The 12,429-nt window shown below is 32.0% G+C and overlaps 1 protein-coding gene across 2 annotated transcripts; it reads right to left on the bottom strand.

Annotated features, from left to right (window-relative positions):
• Nucleotides 1–106: 106 nt before the first annotated feature.
• On the bottom strand, nt 107–7,817 carry LOC131635880 (disease resistance protein RPS5-like). Of its 2 annotated transcripts, none has more exons than XR_009293896.1 (3): nt 7,691–7,817; nt 5,716–5,827; nt 107–743 (listed from the first exon to the last, which is right to left on the bottom strand). XR_009293896.1 is itself a non-coding variant. In XM_058906513.1 (3 exons), exon 3 carries the CDS (start codon nt 5,076–5,078, stop codon nt 3,366–3,368), a length of 1,713 nt encoding a protein of 570 aa, XP_058762496.1. In that variant the 5' UTR covers nt 5,079–5,115; nt 5,716–5,827; nt 7,691–7,817; the 3' UTR covers nt 3,365. The 2 variants fall into 2 exon arrangements, 1 of the variants encoding a protein (XP_058762496.1); XM_058906513.1 differs by lacking the exon at nt 107–743 and adding an exon at nt 3,365–5,115.
• Between the last annotated feature and the right edge of the window lie 4,612 nt (nt 7,818–12,429).

Here is a 12,429-nt window from a genome sequence, read left to right as displayed (position 1 = left end):
CCTCCATAACCGACATTCTCTTGCGGCGCTTGTCCAATCGCACCAGTCCACCTCATCATTGCCTCAACATTAATGTCAACATTCCTTCCCGCAGCCATCGTCCTAAACAACCAAACAACCAGAAAAAAAAACAGTATCGATCGTGTCAGATACACGAATCAAATACAACAGGATAAAAGACATTAATAACCTTGACCAACTGGTCGACCATGCTCTGATACCACTAATGTAACACCCCTTTCTATACCCCAAAATATTTAACAAATAATCAGAGAATAACATGCATATAATTCAAAAGGGCGTCACATTGATGCTTTTAGAAGAACTAAAAACCTTTAAAAAAACTGACAGCATTTATCTATACAGCACAATACTCCTGGTCATTTTTAATAACACTCAATATCAAATCACAATTTAACCTGAATATGCATTCACAGCAGAAATATATGATACTCATGTGATTTATAATGATTCATGTCCCATACCATGATCATACATCGACTAATAAATCTCAATTCAACATAAACATAATCAAAATGGTTTGGCTTGTAAACCTCTCAAAAGACATGTAACTAATAAATAAGTTCACCAGTCATAGCATAATACATACGCAAATATAACATGAGTTCAATACACCTAGTCTACCCAGTGTTACATGACCAGAGCATCGACTCACTACCTAGTCTCCAATAACCAAGGAAGAACCTCCGGCTAGATTACACGCGGCTACTAAACTTCAGAACCTGCATGTCGCCAAACGAGGGCAACATTAAAACAGAAGGGTGAGAATACGAACCATTATGAAGAAAGTATAACAGAATACAATGGTTAAATTAATACTTCAAGTAATTAGTCATAGTATGTAAAACGGAATATATAATAGAAATCAACACATGATTCACATGTTATCGAGTATACACAAGCTTAAATAGTATAATATTTCAATTCTACTATTATATTCCCAATTAAGTACACAATCATAATTCTCACATATTCACACATCGAATCAAATATGTATTCAAACTTCACTCGTTTCAATTATCAACTCATACACATATCACAACTACATCAACTTCACATACTCAATTATCGCATAATTTTAATGTGACTCAATGCAAGATATGTGACGCTATGCATGTGGTACCGAATTGTGAACCCAAAGTTTCACCGCTTTCCGATTCAATATCTAGAATCCAAGCCACGCTTCCGATCCGGACAAGACCAAAGCCCACCAAACGTAAACATATAGTTTACCGCTTCCGATTCACTTTAGAATCTAAGCCTCGCTTATGTTTCAAAGCAAACCACCTTTGTTTCAAGGCATCCATGATATGAATGTATGTACAATGTTAATCAAACATATGCAATTAAGATCATCTCTACCATCTTAATATTTAGCATATCCCAATAATTCACTCAATGAATTATCCACAATATTGTACACGACATTCTCATCACATAAGCATTATTCACATATAATAGTCAACACACAATTCCAATCCAACATTTCAATCAACACTATTGATTAACACTATCATATGCTAACTCACTATTTGTCAATTTCATAAGGTTTACTCACTTTCATATTAAACCAACAAGACATTAGTATTTTTATCATCTAACTATTTCTAAATTTCAATTATAGGACCATAATAGAAATACATTCCAACCACTATTTTTATTAGGAACATAATATCTTTCCTAGAAATTCAATTCCATTCAACATACCTAATTACTAATTAATCTAACTATATTATCATATGTGGCTATTAATGGAGTGTGAAGGTGATTCACATACTTATTTGGTTCAATGACCAAAAACGTGACCTTCCATGTGCTAGTATGTAATCTTTAAACCTATGCAAGGATTCACATGTTCATTGTACCATTCAATTGTTCAAGGAGCTACAACTAGTGGTCATAACAACTACACATTTGTAGGTTATCGCTACAGTAAAAAGAATGACTACAAGTGGTGTTTGTTTTCTTTTAGTTGGCCAATGGTAGGTGAACAATAGCCATATCTATATCTTCAGCATGCTTTCACGTGTTCAGTTGGCCAATGGCAAAACCGATGGCAGCCCTTTCCATTAAATAATATATATATTATGGCTCACAATATTATTTGACCAAATAGCTAGTACTAGTGGCACTTCCTATCACTCAATGTGTTGGTGTTCAAGTGATGGTGTCTAGTAAATTAACATCATCAGCCCAATGAATGAATAAAGGAAATAAACAAATGAAACAGGGCACTTTTATTTGGCCAATAGCTATCAATCAAGGAAAGAAACAGCAAGCATGTACCGCAATATATGGTATAAGTTTGCCAAGTAGCACTACACATGAGTTTTATATTAATTGTTTGAGAAGAAGATAAGCAATTAGGAATATGCACACTTTTCTTTGGTCCAAGCAGTAGCTACATCACATTAAAGGGAAATAGGCTAGCCACGTTTCAATTTTTAAACACCAAGCATATGCAGATTCTCTTCTTTTTGTTTTCTTTTAAACAATGAACCGAATGCTACAGTAATTCACTTTTATTAATTGGCCAAGTACTAGTATATTAGCCAATGCTATCACTAGAGTATGATATACATCATCACGTTTTCTTTTACCATTTCTTCTATGCGGTTTGTATTTTACCCAAACTAGCTACTGTATCGGATAAGCAAGAGAATGGAAACAAGTCAAATAACATTTCTATCCAATTTTATTGTCATTCCATTCTTTCTTTTCTTCCGGTTCCATTATATACAGCCATAATAAAACAGTGCTTTAATAGAGTAACCAAACATGTTATTCACAGAAAACTTCCAGGTTTTAATAACAAAATCTAATCATATTAACTCTACCCATCATCCCCATATACTAACCCATAATGATTTGGGATTCTCCCCCTTACCTCTTGATTTCTCCTCCAAAACCCTAGCTTTCCTCTTCTTGTTCCTCTCCTCCACTTCTATTCTTGACAACCAGAAAATGAAAATGATGTCTCTACCCCTTATTTCCTCTCTTACTATCCTTATGTATTATATTGGGCTTTAAAATTAATAACACCCCCCAATTGCTTATCACTCCAATAAATAGGCCCAATTAATAAAATAGAGTAGTCAAATAATTAATGATGCTCCAACAAATAATATTATTACCCTTAATATTATTTTCCGATTAATCCAATTAAATCCGACTTTATCTCAAATAAATAAAATCCAATAATAATATTATTTCTAATATTATTTCTCTACATACTCCACTTTATTAATTCCCGATTAACTGAATAAATTCCAACTTCACTTAATAATCCGAACATGTTTCTCAATAACACTGACGATCCAATTAATTATTAAACTTCGTCCAAATTAAGTAAATAAATCCTTATTTAATTTAATTAGCCAAATAATAAAATTCGGGCTGTTACAAAATGAATCTGGTAATGATTGGGGTTTATTTGTATGACTTGAAAAGTACAGAACTTGAAGATGGTCAATATTTTCAAAGAAATAACTTCGGGCTTCCATACGTTTACGGTCTTCATCCCTTTTCACGTCAAGAATTAGAGTCTCAAGTTTGGAACCATCATACTTCCAAGAAAACAAATCCATGTACTTCCCTTCACAAAATAAATATTTCATATTTTTTTCCTTTTCAACTGATGATTTTTCATCTTTGTTCGATAATTTCACACATCGAATCTCTTTGTATGCTGTCCATTGAGCCGCTTCACGAACCAAATCATGCATTTTTACATGTTCTTCACCGACCCCCACCATCAAACACAAATCTATGAGTTTATATATAGCTACACCTACTTCGTTTCGAGCATCATTGTACCTACCGTAATTCTTCCCAAAAAGGCCTGTTCCTATGCCTAGTCTAGTTAGAATTTCAATAGAAATTTCTTTATCTTCTGGGAATAGAGAAGATAGGAGAAACAATCCCTTGACTTTTTCATCCTTCATACCATCATAGCTAGACTTCAAACATTTATAAATTTCAACCTTATCTTTATCGACATCATCCATGGATACAGTTTTCTTCAATGATTTTAGCGTAGCATCCCACTGGTGCTTACGATCTTGTTGGCCATTTAAACTTCCAGCGATAACTACAATTGCAATCGGTAATTGTTTGCATTCCTTAGCAATTTCACGTCCCTTAGTAATCAATTTTTTTGAAAAACTATTGTTTATACCGGCGTACGTTTTGAACATATCCCATGCTTCTTCTTCCGATAATAGCTCCAATTCAATCTTCTTATCACAATTCATTTTTTGTAATACTTGTTTACTCCGTGTGGTTATAAGAACTCTGCATCCATTGTGACTGTCTTTTTTTGGAATCCCTATTAGATCAAAATCAAGAGGCGGGTCTTGATCCCACACATCATCCATTATAAGAAGAATTTTCTCACCACTTGTTAATATCCGCCATACTTTTTCGGGCCTGTATGAGTCATTATAGTTCCCCAATTCCAGTCCAAAAGGACCAACAATATCATCTTGAATTTTTTTTGTATCAGGTGTAAATGACATTGTTGTAATGATTACATGAGTGAATTGTTCAGATATCTTTAATTCTTTACCCAATGTTTTGGCCAATGTAGTTTTTCCGATGCCCCCTATACCTTGCAATCCAATCGTATAGTTTTTGTCATCTAGTAGTGCATCCATAAGCTCTCTATATTTAGACTCTCTACTTTTAAAAGAAATGTAATCTTTAGATTGAAAACGTTCAATATTTTCAAATTTTTCTCCCTTATTTATCAAATGTTTAATCTCCTCCATGTTATTTGCCAACTCCTTTCCTCTTTTATATCGCCACATGCAATCAGCGCATAAGCCCAAAAAACATGTTTGTTTTGTTTTGATGTCCTCTTGGATGAGCTTATCAACTTTCTCTTTCCAATAATGAACATTAGCAAGAATATCTTTATCTCTTCCTGCTGCCACTTTAGCGCGTTGCTCCAATGTTTTTATTTCTTCTTTTAGTAAAACTTTTTCTTCTTCGAATTCATTAACAATGCATGTGAAGCAAAATACATGACGTAATTCTGCTATTGCTCCATTTATCATTTTCTCCACAAATGACTTCCCCAAACCAGCTAGGAAACTTTCCATTTAAAAAATTTCAATAAATCAAATTTAGCCATAAATGTATAATAAAACTTCAAATAGACATTACATAGTATACTAGCAAAATACACTTGTGATTATATTTAATTTTTATTTTATTTAAATTATTACTAGTGTTGTCGTGTTAGTATCGGTATTTTACAACGATATACACTTGTATTTAATTTTTATATAGTATTTTAAATCTTCAATTTCATCTTTCAAAAATATACAAACATTAACCAAAAAATGAAAATATTGCAAAGAAAAAAGGTATTCAATAAGATTTATAAAACTAATAAGATTCATATCTCTCTCTTACACATTACGGACAGAGGCAGTCCATATCAAAAAAGGAAATATTAAGAATGACAACAATTATAAGCTGACCTCTAACAAAAATATAAAAAAATGTATAAAAGATTTTATATGAAGTTGTTCATAGCCTAAAACTTATTAAAGGCAAAATATATATACACTAGCATGAAACCTTACATGTCATTTTGTTTATAATATATGATGATGACCTTGTAATTATGAAGAAAAGCTAGCAAAAATCAACAGATTAAAGGCAACTAAGCAAGGGTATGATTTTTACCTTGTTTTTCAACAGATTTACAAACAACCACTTTGCTCAAATATTGTGAAAAGTCTTCTTCTTTTGTCCAGTCTGTAGAGAGAACAAATTAATGTTCAATACAATTGAAATTCTGCAATAAACATTTAATATTTGATTAGTCCAAATTCCACATATTCTAAACATCCATGCTTTTAAAATTAGAAAGAACTTTTAATATTAAGATTGAGAAATGATAGAATAAACCACCAAATTTTCATATATAGATGCTAAGGTTAACATTGCAAATTTTCTTATAAATTAATGACTAAATTTATGGATTTCATACTTTAGAGACTAGTAACATTGCAATACTAGTTGATCTTGAAAAATACGACGATTCTAAGTCCACTGATATCTAGACATGATTAGTCTACAAAAAATGGTGTTAATTTTAAAGAGTCTTCATGAGTTAAAAATTTTAACTTCAATTAGCAAGAGCAAAATTTCACAAAAGACAAAACTTGGTTTATTCTTTTACACACATGTTATCTTCCTTAAAATATTTTACGAAAAAAAAAAATCAACATAGAGCTTTGAACAATCTGATCTTCATAGCTTATAATTTGTATTCACTATAAAGAAGAATAGTTTTCCTATAGATAGTTGATGCAGGTAGAAGAAATTTCATAATTAGATGCTAAATTGATAGAAACAATTGAAGTGATGTGGGAAGTTAAAGCTCCTATGAAGATCAAGTGTTCACTTGGAGACTTTTGCTTGACAGACTGTCGACAAGAGTTCAATTGATAAAAAGAGCAATAATTCCAAACTCTGTCGAAAAACGGATGTATTTTTTTGTGCAGGATCTGATGAAGACATCATGCATTTGTTTTTCAATTGTTATCTGTCAGCTTTGGTATGGCAACAAGTTCACACATGGATGAACAAATCAATCTCAAAGGGGATAGATCCATTTGATTCTATTTTACTCTCATAAAGGAATAAGTAGGAAACATAAAGAAAGCATCATTTTGATGGCAACAACATAGAACTTATGGACAATGAGGAATGAATGTATTTTTAAAAATGAAATGTGAGTTTTTTTTTAAAGCAAGTTGTATTAATTTAGAACTAAAGTTCTAGAAACCCAGTTACAAAGAGGCGAAAAAAAGCCAAAAAAGAAAATCACACCCCAAATGGAATCTAACTTAAGTAAAACAAATGGTTTTTGTTAATCTCATAGAAGTTACAATTTGGATTTGTAATTTTTCCCGATACACGACTACCTCCAAACAAGCACTTTACAACTCCAAAGTATATCACGAGAGTTGCAAGAAGAATTGTTAAAAATAATTTCATTCCTACTCAACCATAAACTCCAAACTAAACGTGAGTTGTTAGTGAAGTAGATTTCTATGTAAAATTAAATTTTTGGTTATGGTTGGCTATGGATTCAAAGAGGAATAGAGTGTGTAACTTTTATGAATGCTGCGAGGTCCTTTTGGAACAACTAAAATAACTTTAAAATAACTTGTTGACTGTTTTGGGAAGAGTACTCCTTGTACTCTTTATTATTATTAATATAGTTGCTTATCAAGAAAATAATATAAACAATGATGAAATAATTGAAAAAAAGGCAGGAAAAATATTTAAAGTTTTCAATAAACTTTATAAAATTAATATATATTAAAATTATTAATATATATCAATTTTAAGCTTATAAGCTAACCATGGAAATATTAAGAATGACAACAATTATAAGTTGTTCTCTAACAAAAGTAAAACTAAAATGCATAAAGATTTTATATGAAGTTGTTAGTGACTAAACCTTCTTAAAGACAAAATATATATACACTAGCATTAATATAATGATGACCTTTTAACTATGAAGAAAACCAAGCAAAAATCAATAAGAGTTCAATTAATATCTTTGAAGAAACCATAACCAAGAGAAGGATAAAAATCTGAAAAAATAAACGGAATAAAGGCTACGAAGCATGGATATGATTTTTACCTTGTTTTTCGACAGATTTACAAACAACCACAGTGCTCAAATCTCGTGAACAATCTTCTTTTGTCCAGTATGTAGAGAGAACAGAATAATGTTCAATACAATTGAAGTTCTGCAGTAAACATTTAATATTTGATTAGTCAACATTCCAAATATTTTACACATCCATGCTTTTATTATTAGAAAGAACTTTCATCTTTTTAGAGATTACACATAAAATCATATTTGATGTGGTAATGTTAGATGACGTGGATGATGTTGTTTCAACACAAAAATTCACAACTCTGATTAAATATATTTTTCAACAATTTAAATGACCTTTGAATATTAAAAAAATAATATATAAGACGGTGCTATTTAATTTTAAAAAGTGAAACCAATGAATAAAATTCAATAATTATTTTATAGTTCCTTTACTTTTATCTTAACATTTTTAAAAATGTTATGTCTTCTTCATTTTATAGATGACAGACATTTTACATTCAAATGACTAAAACTAACTTTCCCATTTATAATGTTTTTTTTTTTTTTTAATTTTGCATTTTATTTCTCATGTCAAATAGACATGTATAATAGGAACGTTGAATTTTAATTACTCAAATTATTAAGTTATATCATTAAATTTAGCTAAGTTGGCGTAAATTTACTTTATTGCACATACGATCGATCTTTTATCTTTTAATCTCTGATGAAATATCATCAACGGAATTTTGTGAAAATCATAAATCTTAATTTTAAAGTAATATTTTCATGAACCACATGAGCAACCTGCAAGAGAAACAATCCAGACAATACAAGAGTATACATGAACATGCATTTCAAAGCTCTAGGTTCAACCTTGTCTTGCCTAATGTGAGCATAGGCTACATAGACAAATACTCTCAGTTTGTCGAGATCTGGTGGATGTCCCGACCAAACTTCTTCAGGTGTCTTCATATCTAACGCTGTCGAAGGACATCTGTTTATCAGATATGTTGCTGTCGAAACAGCCTCAGCCCAGAACACCTTCTTTAACCCAGCACTAGTCAACATACATCTGACTCTCTCCAAAATAGTTCGATTAAACCTTTCAGCCAAACCATTTTGTTGTGGAGTACCTGCAGTAGTTTTGTGCCTTGTGTAATACGGTGAACTGACTTTATTTGAAATGTACAGTAAGCAAGAGTTGCCACCGACTTTTATTTTATCCAATATATAGAAAGGCTAAAAGAACAGAAAAAGGCCTTTAAAAAGATTTTGATTTCGGGGGGTAGGTTATACAAAGGGAAGGTGTAAGACACCCTTTGTATCCATGGTTATCCATGGGCTCTTAATTGCTTAGCTCACTTGTTTGTTTGTTTGAAAAGAGTTTGAAGTGTCGTGTGTGAATAAGAAAAGATTTCGAAGAAGAACTTTAGCTTGTAAATAAGCATAGTCTTTTTGAATTTGATTTTTGAAAAGAAGTGGAAAAAAGGATTTTTGAATTTGAATGTGAATTGAGCAAGCAATTAAAAGTTACCTACCCTAAGTTTGAAAAAACGTTCTTTTAGCCTTTCGGGAGAAAGGGTCTATCCATACCATGAGAGGGCAGGAAGTCTTTCAATTGGATGTTGAAGGGTCATCGAGAAAAGTATCGTTCGCCATAAGACTGTCCCTTGCCATAAAGAGGGCAGGTAGTCTAAGGGAAGGATATAATAGTCATTTAATATTTTTAGGCATCATGCGAGGATATCTTAGCGATTGGGACAATTATTCTTTATAAGGCAACCTCAAGAGAGTTTCAATAACTTTGAAGGCAACAGGCAACATTGCTTTAGGTATCCTAAGAATCGAGGGACTTGACTATTTAAAGGAAACAATAATTAAGGCAACAAGGCAACAATATAAGGCAACAAGAGGGATTACCCTAAAGGTGTGTGGGTGCACAATCATGTGGTTTACTTCAATGACATTTATCTTGTAAATTAGTGATCTATGTTCAATTCATGGTTATCACTCCCTAAATTACTAACCACGCAGTTAAAGTAGAAATAAAATTTCCTACGCTATTACAATAAACACCTGCGGGGATGGGGGAAATTAAAAGGAGAAAAATAAAACCTAACCTATTACAATAAAACCCTTATAGGGTAACAGAAAAATAAAATGCAAAAAAATAAGAGAGATCAAAAGTTAATTTACGCATATTTTGAATGCCTTGATCTTCCTCGAACCCTTGATTGACTCTGATCATCTAAGAATTAAACGGAAAATAATAGAAGTTAGTGTATGTGGAATTCCTTGACATTGAAAATAAACCTTAATTTAACCTATAAGGCAAAAAATAAAATTTAAATAAGAAAAGAATTAGAACTTATCTTTTCGATTGCCATGGCGCGTAGTCGGAGGATATTGGGGTAACCCTGAAAATTTGGCATAAAGAAGAAAAATGAGTTAGTGCATTAAAGTTCTCCACAATTATAATGTGGCAGATCAAAAATTAAATCAGTAATCTAGGCAAAAAGGGTAAGGCAAAAACAAACCCTGAAAGGGCCAAAAGTTAACCTAGGTTAACGGGCAACACCTACCAACAAACCTAAGACTATTAGGGCTTATAAATGCCTCGATGTTAACAAATATAAAAAATAATAGATTAAAAGTATATACAAAAATAATAATTTTTATTGTTAAAACAATTACTTTTAATATTTATGAGAAAAATTGAGTATTTCGATTAAAAATAAATAAATATAAAAAATAAAATATTACATAAGTAAAAATAAAGGGAAAAAAGAATTATACTAGAAGGAAAAGAAATAAATAAAAGCATTTATGTAATTAATAAAAAAATAAAATAAGATTTAGAAAACTTAGCTGGAATCTAGTGTGGTTTTTCACTGAGGGTGTATGGTGGTCCAGCGTGTTCTGGGCGTTGGATATGCTGGGATGGAGATCCTATGGTGGATGCATGAGAGAGTACCATATGTGCCCCTTTTGTGAGGCGCACTGGATCATATGGGATAAAAACAAAAAAATTAGTAATTGAACAAAGCCTGGGTTCGAATCCAGGTTTGTATGATAATAGATCCTTGCCTTCCACCACTCTTGCTGCACATGTTTTGTTCTTATATACATACCTAAGAAATATTATATACAAAAAGAGAAAGATAAATGGGAGAGTCAACCGAATTGGGAATGGGCCCCAGCGCAAACCAATTGGAAGGAGAGAGAGTTACTGAAAAGTTTGACCAGCCAGTAACGGATGCACGCGCGTGGAGAGAGAGGCCAAGGGATTGACTGGCCAATTGAAACATTTCACGCTCATGGTCTAACGGTCAGCATGCCAAATCATCATCTTCAACCTCTAGACCTGTGGAATTTCCTGCGGAATTTCTTAGGGAATTTCCTGCGGATTTTTCCAGCTTCGCATTCATCTATGGCCATGCTTAGAAACCTTCAAAAATTAAACCAACAACAAAAGAAACGTGCTCAGAACCTCATAAAATCGACTTCTGAGATCGATTATGGACTCCTTTTGGTCAAACGAGCGTTGTACATAGGGATACGAAGGACATGGCCATTCTTTCCCTAACAATGGCATCCATTGATTTCTACGTCCAAACTTCAAAAAGATGGTCCCAAAAGCTTATAAACAACATTATGAACTCAAATATATGGTTAGTTTGTATTGAAAGCCAATGAATCATGACATACGAACTACAAAAACATGAATGAATATGAGGAGCATGAAACCATAGTTATACGTGTTATGAGACTCGGTTAAGAGTGCCTTCTTACGCTATATCACCTGGAGAATGAATTTAGATGATTGTTCTGTCTTGAAACTTGTTGAAACGCTTTCTTCTTACTTGCCCTAGTTTGAGAAATTTTGGAGACGCTTGAACCCTATCCTTTTGCTTCCCAATTTTCGTTCCTATGAGGATGCAGCAATGTGTGTGTGTGTGTGTATATATATATATATATATATATATATATATATATATATATATATATATATATATATATATATATATATATATATATGAGGTGGATTATGGTTTTAAAACTTGGAGAGAAATTAATCCTTTGATTACATGGAGATTTGAAGAAAGATTCATATTAAATCTTTCTAAAATAAGACACCATGCTATTTTATGCACACTTTGCTTTTGATCATGGCCATTGGATGAGATTGGAATCTGAATAAATGAATGAGAAAGATTGATAACATATTTTTTTATGATTTTATTTGATTTACTTTTGACTTAAAATGAATTTAAATGAATAAATTCAATTTAAATAAAAGAAAATTCATAAAATAAGTATCTTATTATCTTTGGGCCTCTAATGAACTTGCTATCACGTGGATGGTTTGAAATTATAGGCCCATTTGGGAAAATTTTTGAATTTACTTGGTATTTCCCTCCTTCCAACTTTCCAAAATTGTCAAACTTTCACAAGTTGTATCTTACTCCAATTTCATCATTTGGGGGTTTTCTTGGTCTTTTTAGAAAACTTAGAGTGTCCTCTAAATGATCCATTTGGTTTCATCTCAATTGAGTATTCCATGTTCATGTATGCTTCATTCAAAAAAGATGACTTTTGATTGACCTTTAAAAGGACCTGTAATGTTTTGGCTTATATCTCTTATGCGGAAGCATTTCTGGATCTTGGGCCCAACATCAAAGTTGTAGAGAATGAAATTTCCTTTAGAATAGGCTTTGGATGGGAAATTTTTGATGTTCCATGTGGAAGTTATGGCTGGTCAAAGTTCAGTTGACTTT

This window comes from Vicia villosa, unplaced genomic scaffold (genome assembly GCF_029867415.1).
Source record: "Vicia villosa cultivar HV-30 ecotype Madison, WI unplaced genomic scaffold, Vvil1.0 ctg.001583F_1_1, whole genome shotgun sequence".
Taxonomy (NCBI): domain Eukaryota; kingdom Viridiplantae; phylum Streptophyta; class Magnoliopsida; order Fabales; family Fabaceae; genus Vicia; species Vicia villosa.
This window is presented reverse-complemented; position numbering and strand designations above follow the sequence as displayed.